We start from the raw sequence: 8,711 nt of genomic DNA, 5'->3' as shown, positions 1-8,711 counted from the left end.
TTAAATTGAATCAGTCTCTGCTTGAGGTCCCGAGGGGACCGAGCCTTCTCTGTTGCTGTGTCAAAATTATGGAACAACTTACCACTGCACATCAGGAAATCCCCTTCTCTATCCGCCTTTAAAAAGAGACTGAAATCCCACTTTCATCCATTGGCATTGGAGACGGCGTGAGACTGTGGAGAACTCTCTATTTATTCTATATTAATGTTTCCTGTTTTTATATTTATTATACTTATTTATGTTTTAATATACGCATGTACAGCACATTGTGTCAGCTACGGTTCTTTTAAAGTGCTTCATAAATAGTTGAGTTGAATCATTTAATTAATTAATTAATTAATCAAATACATATTATGTCTACATATCTTGTAGATTATTTTTCAATCAACCAACTAACTGAATGATCATCAATTACTGCTGTTCTAAATGACAATAAGTTGTAAAAGACAGATCTCTGTATGATTGTTGGAAAAATGAGATGATTTAAGTGGAAAATGTCAACTGTAGTTTAGAAGCTGAGGTCAGAGATACAGCTCTGCTGCTCAGAGAGCTCCAACCATCGACTGGCATGTCACCCTGAAACCATATCTTTTCAACCTGTCTTCACCGACTCTATCAACACTGGTACAGCAGTAAACTCAATTCCTTCACTCCAAGCACTTACTCACCTTTCTATATTAAGACCCACTGACCCCCACCTCTTGTTTGTGCTACGCATACATATTTTTTATGAGGTATTCTGTAGTACATTTCAAATTCGCTATTAAGTGATCTCTGATTTCTGTAAACTATGTTTTATATATGCGTAAAGATACTGTGATCTGTCACAGACCTGGTTTAAATGTAATTGTTTCCTTGGCGTTAAATAAAAGCTGCCAACACAAGACTGTAAAATAGAGTAAATTCTGCTGACATATGTTTGCACTGGCAATATAATTTGTTTCACTCTCTGTTTAAAACTGTGATGAGCTGCTAAGGGAATGCCTTAGCAGGCAACAGAAGCACAGTAAGGATTAGGAGCCAGAAGGGCTATCATGGAAGGACGAGCCCCTGCATGGCATGTACCACCGACATTGCAACATTTGCCGTGACCCATTTCTAGTGATCTTTTGGTGTGACTGTGTGTGTAATGACACAAAATCCTGGTTCGCTAAATGTCAGTTCATGGAATTTATTTACTGATTTATCCATTAACCCAGGGGTGTCAAACTCATTTTCTCCGAGGGCCACATCAGCATTATGGTTGCCCTCAAAGGGCCAGTTGTAAATGTAGCATTACATATGCAATTGCATAGTTCTAAAAATATATCAATACCTTACTGCTGTAAAAAATATCCGCCGAGGTTATGTAATCCCGGCGTCTGTCTGTAATTTGTTCTTCAATATCTCCATTGATTATTGACTGATATTTAGGGAAATTAACACAGTCATGTAGGGTGGGGGTGGGGGCCTCTATCTCACCACTGAATATCAATCATCTGGGTCGGATCCAGAATGGAGTCAGCAACAAATATTTAATTTTAACATTAAAACCCCATTTACAGATTAAAAATCTGTTACAAATACACATCAACTCTGATTCACTTTTACTTTTCAGCATTTTACACTAACAAATGTCTGCACAAAGCTCTTGCGGGCCACAAAAAATGATGTGGCGGGCCACATTGGCCCCCGGGCCTTGAGTTTGACACATATGCATTAACCCATTGGTGCTACGAATACCCTATTATTTGGACACAGGTTCATCTTAGCAATGCCAACATGAAATAGTTGATCTCTTGGAAAGTCTGGCCTCATTAATGTTGATACATTTTCCCATGGAGGTCAAGGGGGATTTATCGTCTCTTGCAGCTTCATTTTGTTTTGGTACACAGGTTTATTTTCACTGCATATCAAAAAAGGAACGTTAAGAATATCCTAATAGTTTTCTGGTGAAGTAATCTCAAGTCAATGATATCCTGGGGCTGAAAGTTGAATCTATCTATTGAATGTATCTTATTAAAAATGATATCTGATTGTTTGGCAAAGACCATCAAGGACTCCAGTTGCACTGATCTAGTTTTTCTACACAGCTCTGCCATTTGACACCAGTGAGACTCTGAGGAGGCGGCACGGTGGCAGAGTGGTTAGCGCGGTCGCCTCACAGCAAGAAGTTACCGGGTTTGAAGCCTATCTGTGCAGACTTGTTATTGTCTCTCTCTCTCTCTCCTCCTCAACCAAACCAGTCAAGAGAGATGGCCGACGTCTCCTCACTACAGAATCTTATGTTCCGTCCAAGGTTTCTGAAAAGGAAGTTTATCCTTTCCCCCGTCGCCAAACTGCTTGTTCTTGTGTGTCAAGTTGGGTTCCGTCTCTCCCTGCAGGTCTTCTTTCCCTGCTAATCCTGTTCTGTTTTGATCTGGTGCTATAGAAATAAAATTGAATGAATTGAATCTTGAGATGTAAAAAATCCCAAATTTGACTTAAGCCTGTGTCTGTGGTGAAAAGCGAAACAACACCTTTGATTACTTATGGTCATCTCACGCAGCCCGACTAACCACTAGGGAACTGTAGAAGTACCAAAAATAACAGGATGATTTCAGAATCTGTGTCGTATATATAGCTTCTTCTAAACTCTGTTTTAAGTGAGCTATAATGAGCTAATTAGGAAATATAAAACCTCATTCCATTCTAGTGTCTGACCACTTAACTTGGACAGGTCATTCCAAATCATCTAAGCCTTATGGCCTATGAGTTAATTCTGGAAAAATGACCTTTGTGCATTTTTGATGCCACGAGCTTTGGACTTACAGTGACTGACACCTTGTTACCCACCACAACACTGCAGAAGCCAAAACACCACCAGATCTGTTTCTTTACGTTGTTAGTGCTGCCTGCATGGATGCTGATGCCCCCCCGCCCGAATATCTACAAGAGCTTATGATGTTGAGTGAGATCACATTTAATGAAACACACATACATGCACAAACACACTTACTCATACACAGGTGCAGAAAACAACACTCCCATTAGGCTTGGCTGAGTTGCGTACACCGCAGGGGAGATGTCCGGTACAAATGCCACAGCTTGAGAGCATTCCTGGCTTCCAGTCGAGGGATATCAAAGTAAGACTCCGGAGGAGGCTAGTGGTGGCTCCTTTTCCCCCACAGAAGCACAGTAAGGAGGAGGAGCCAGAAGTTAGCGCGGTCGCCTCACAGCAAGAAGTTACCGGGTTTGAAGCCTATCTGTGCAGAGTTGTTAAGTTCTTTTCTACCTCGGCCCGTGACACATATAGAGTAATACCTTGACATAAGAGTGTTCTGAGGCACGAGCAAACCTGCAAGTCATGTTTGAGATATTTATACGAGCATAAATTTGAGATACAAGCAACTTCCAGCGCTAAATGGCCGAGCCCTCCAAGCACGCTTTGAGCCCTTCATCACCTTCCATACTTGCCTCCCGTGTTGTGTTTCCATTAATTACGTGTATTTGGCAGTATCTCTGAGTATTCCTTATAAGTGATGGGTCCAAAGAAAGTGAGTGGTGAGGATGGCAGTGAGGAGAAAAGACGCATGATGACGATGGAGATGAAGCATGAAATTATTAATCAACGTGACCGTGGTGTGCGCGTTAGTGATTTGTTGACAGTACGAGTGGAGTACATTGACGACATGTACAATCCTCACACAGAAGGTTGCTATCAAGAACACAAAGCCTTCCAAAGGCATAACTATTATGTCTAATTTATGTCAGTGTACGTGTAAGGTACTATTACCCCCCCCCCCCCATCCTCCTCGCACGGCACACCGCTGTCAGTTCTATCTTCTGTTTCGAAGGTAAAACTCATAATAAAACCACATTTTATATTACAGTAATATTGTATATTACTGTAATATAATATATTGTATAAAAACAAAAGCAAAACGTAACTCTCTTGTTGGAATAAATTATTGAGCCGAGGTTCTGTTCAAGGTTTCTGCCCGTTAAAGGGAAGTTTTTCCTTGACGCTGTTGCTCTTGTGGGTCAAGTTGGGTTCTGTCTTTCCCTGCAGGTATTTCCCTGCTAATCCTGTAAAGTGCCTTGAGATGACTTTATGTTGTGATCTGGCGCTATATAAATAAAACTGAATTGAATTGAATGTAAAATGTTGATGTTGTGGAGTGGTTCTTTAGTTGTCACATTAAAGTGCTGAATCACAATATTTCACCCCAATATGGAGTACAAAGTAGCATGTGTTTCATTCTAGTGATATGCAATTTTGCCCAGTAGCCTACTTAGACCACATCATTACCCTCGCCGAAGCGGAGGCGAGGGTATTGCAATTGGGTGCGTTTGTTTGTCTGTTTGTCTGTCTGTCCGAGCGCATAACTCAAAAACTAGTAACCCAATCGTCTTGAAATTTTTACACGAGCAAGGTTCTGTCCGTGGCTTGGTCCTGCCCGAGAATGGCGTTGATCCGGATCTGGATCCAGATTCTAGAATTATTTTGACATCTGGAATTGTGCCTGTGCTGTAAACTGCCACTTTAAGAGGGAGGGACACGAATGGCATGATGGGAAAAAGAGTCCAAAAGGAGTCTTGTAGTACGTTCCGGAGCAGCAAGCTAGAGCAGGTTTGGCCCCTCTGATCCGGAAGCCCTGTTTACTGTCTCACAAGAACGAATAGTCTTTTGGAGGCGAGGGTCTGCAATCTCTGATTGTCGTTTTCTAGTTTTGTTTATTTAATCCATCATAAATGACATTTGGATATTCAATGAAAAAAAAAATCTGTGTAAGCAGCAGGTGCGCTAATTTAATGCTATAATCCTTGGCGTGACATCGATATACAGAGCTAGCAAGAGTGGCAGAAGGCTCTTTAATCTGTCAGCACAACTAAATCTTAAATGAAGCGGTGACAGGTGTTCTTTGGGAAACTTCACGCTAATGCATTTCAAATTGGCACCCATTATATGTACTTATTGTGTATACAGTACGGTATGCATGTGCAGAGAGAGTACTTAATGTAGGTCAGTGTGTGTGGGTGTTTGTGTGCGTGCCCTTTACAGAGGCAGATTGTAATCAGCTGTCAAAGTGGGCTCCCTCCCCATCACAGCAGTTGAGAGCAGAGCAGCGTTCTGTGCGGTGAAACAGCCGACGGCGCCGACGTCCAACCTGTCGTGTTGATCAGTTCTGTTCTGGGCCCTGAAAGCATGCTGGTGTGAGTCCTTTTTGGCTCCTTGCTTTTCCCGTGTTTAATCATTATTTGAACGCAAGAGGAATAAAGGTAAGACTTGAACTGACTGAATTATCTAATGGATGATATGGGGGGGGTCCTGTATTGCTACTAATTACTGCTCCCAATATTTTGAACATTAAGGAAAAAAAACTAAACATGAAGTTCAGTCATGAGTCTTTGTTTTTTAAATATATTTTTTATGATTCAGGTTTTGGCTACACTGTATAAAGGCAGCATATTGAATGAAAAATAGTTTGCCATGAATCGAGCATCAATATCAAGCATAGCGATCTAATGTGGATGGGAGGGGGATGAACTGCTTGGCGGAGGTCTGCGCTCTCCCAGTGCTTTTTTAGTTTAAGTTTTAGTTCTTAACAATGAAAGGAAAGATTTTGTCTGTGGATATAAAAATGTAGGTGAATTTTTAGCAAAGATCTGTACTTTAGTCTTCTTCAGTCAGTGTGATGGGAAATCTGTTAAAATAATATTATATACTGCATATATTTTATGGCGTATTGCAATTCCCAAATTAAAACATTAAATATTATTTTAATATCATACTGACTGAAGAAGAAATATTTTTGCTAAAAATGTGTTAAATTCAGACATAAGTCTTAGGGGGGACAGCAATAGCACAGTCGGGACTTGGTTTGAGAGCCGGAGGGTTGCCGGCTCAATTCCTGGCCCAGCCAAAAACTTGAAATTACTGCGAGTGGACTGGTGTCTGGAGAAGGGACAGTCTACCTCCAGGGCACTGCCAGTCCAGGGCCCCTACACAAAAATGCATGTGGATTGTGTAGCGGGAACCACTGTCAGGTGTAAATTAAATCTTGTTTTGTGTGTGTGTGTGTGTGTGTGCTTGCGTGCTCTGTGGCCAAGTTATTACAGATTGTACACAAGAGGCATTTGTACAAAATATAATTTTACCATGTTTATTAAGTGCTATTGAACACAACGTCTGGAACAGATTTCTCATTCAGTGTTTTAAGATTATTGACATAGTCATAGACCAAGTCTTTGTGTGATTTAGTCATGCTTATCTCTGAAATTAGAATCTTAAAACAGAAAAGCTTTGACAGCTGGTTTCTGTTACATTTCTGGCTTCTTGCGCGTCACCTGAATGCATGCACTTTGGTCTCTGTGTGTGTGTGTGTGCTCTGGTCTTGTTCCACTGCAGGTTAAAGATGATTGAACTGGGCCTTATTGATGGCAGCCTGATTGACGAACTGATGGAGCTGACGGCTCAGAGCCTCGGGCAGCTGGAGATCCAGGAACACTTCAACATCATCAAGGAGATTGGCCGAGGGAAATATGGCAAAGTGCTGCTAGTCACACATCGGTTCAGGGGTAGGAATGAAAAGCCCGTTGAATACCATGACCAGAATAACCTGGTGATAATTCCCTTCTCAATAATAACCATAAGTTCTGTCTTGAAATCTTTTATGTGTTCCAATCTGAAGTCATTTCACCTTGAGACAAGATTAATGTCAATGCTTAGTTTTACAGCAAAATATTATGATGTTTAAGCTGTTTTTTTCTGAAGACCATGGAAAAATACAAGCAAAAAAACTAAATACGATTCTGTGCTTATTCGTTGCAAATGTCAGCTTTATGGGAAGCATAAATCCAAAAACGAAGGAAGCTTGTTGTTCTTTGATGTCTTAAGACCGAGCTGCAACTTGATACAAAGATGTTTACAGAGCAACCACAGTGAAGAGAAGAGATAAGGGATAAGTATTACTGATGAAATGAGATGGTTAACAGCGCTCCTTTGGCAAGATGGGGACTTAGAACCCCAGGTGATCAAGAGAGAAAAAGCGGCGAGCCAAACTGACAGTGTCAATGTCGGCAAAGAGAGCGGGATGCCGAACATGAGTTGGCTTCAGGCTAGATGGCTGGAGGCCCAGAGGCTGAGGGGTGTGACCAGGGAAGTTTACAGTTGCATGAAATCAATGCAACGGTTTACTGTTTAATCATTACAGCATAGAGTGAATACCTAATATCTGTGCAAGTATTCCTAAACTGGACATTAATAATTTAAAACTTCAGTTCAAGCACAAGTACTAGCCACTATGAAATGTGGATGATCTTTAGGTACTCCCATGGCCTTGAAAGTGATGCCCAAATCCTCGACTAAGCTGCAGGGCTTTCTGCGAGAGTACTGCATCTCTTTACACCTCTCCTGCCACCCCTGCATTGTGGGTCTTTTTGGAATCGCCTTCCAGTCTAATGAGCACTACTGCTTTGCCCAGGAGCTGGTCATTGGGCGGGACCTGTTTGCTGTCATCCAGCCAAAGGTGAGATATACATCGTCAAAACTGCGAGTCTCAAAGTCTTGTCATGCTAGCACCTAGTAGGACTATATTTATCGTTGCTGGTGCATTGAGAAGAACTTCAATGTGAGCTATCAACATGTTCACAATGTGGAAAGTGATAAGCCGGAGTATAGGGTTTCACATGTTTACACTTTTAATTTAGGATGATAACAAACGCGTCTTTGCTGATCGGCACCGGAAGACCATCTGCCTGGTGCTTGAAAAAAAAAAGAGATGGATCCAGAGTACAGGGGCACCACATAAAATACAAAAATATTCTAATATCTAAAAGAAATAGGGCAAGGTGGAGGAAACAAGGTGAAAAAGAGGAATAGCCACTTTGGACTCATGGTTTACAAACTGGAAAACAGAGAGGGGAGCACAAAGATGAAGTATACAGAAGGTTAATTAGGTGTAGGGGACATGAACTGAGGCATCGTATTTGGCTGGGAGGGTAAAGTATAATAAGGAACAAGAGGAGAGACCGCTTCTAAAGAGAAACAGGATTTTGAATGCTATTTAACACAATACATACATACAATATGTGTATGTGTCTTCCAGGTGGGTATCCCTGAATCTTCGGTAAAACGTTGTGCCCTCCAGATTGCCAGTGCTTTGGAGTTCATTCACAGCCATGGCCTTGTCCATCGTGATGTCAAGCCCGAAAACATCCTATTATTGGATAATCACTGCTGCCAGGTCAAGCTGGCAGATTTTGGCCTGGCCCAGAAGAGAGGCACTCTGATATGCTTCATCACAGGAACATTGCCCTATATGGCGCCGGAGCTCTGTACTATGGCCCTGCTGGAAGGCCAGAAAGAAGTGACTGCTCCTCCACTTTGTGTGGAGCCAAGTCTAGACACCTTCGCCTTTGGGGTAGTTATCTTTTGCATCCTTACAGGCTACTTCCCCTGGGAGTGCTGCATGGACACAGATGACTTTTACCAGGAGTTTGCAGACTGGTGCAGAATAGAGACAAAAACCGAAACAGAGGAGAATGTTCCACCTCTGTGGAAAAGGTTCACTCCAGTAGCAATGGAGATGTTTGGCAAGCTACTGGCCCTGGATGCAGGAGAGAGGTGCACAGTGGGAGAAGTAAGAGCGTATGCAGAGAAGGACTGGCTTAAGAAGCAGCAGCAGAAGTCAGAAAACGCCAGTGACTCCCAGAACAAGACTGGACTAATTGATGGAGAACCAGCCTAA

At 42.0% G+C, this 8,711-nt stretch overlaps 1 protein-coding gene across 1 annotated transcript; it reads left to right on the top strand.

Moving 5' to 3' along the window:
- Nucleotides 1-6,377: 6,377 nt before the first annotated feature.
- Nucleotides 6,378-8,711, top strand: LOC137915879 (serine/threonine-protein kinase SBK1-like). Its single transcript, XM_068758999.1, has 3 exons — nucleotides 6,378-6,540; nucleotides 7,288-7,490; nucleotides 8,070-8,711. The coding sequence occupies exons 1-3, from the start codon at nucleotides 6,378-6,380 to the stop codon at nucleotides 8,709-8,711; spliced, it is 1,008 nt and encodes a 335-aa protein (XP_068615100.1).

The sequence above is a fragment of the Brachionichthys hirsutus genome, unplaced genomic scaffold (genome assembly GCF_040956055.1).
Source record: "Brachionichthys hirsutus isolate HB-005 unplaced genomic scaffold, CSIRO-AGI_Bhir_v1 contig_1063, whole genome shotgun sequence".
Taxonomy (NCBI): domain Eukaryota; kingdom Metazoa; phylum Chordata; class Actinopteri; order Lophiiformes; family Brachionichthyidae; genus Brachionichthys; species Brachionichthys hirsutus.
This window is presented reverse-complemented; position numbering and strand designations above follow the sequence as displayed.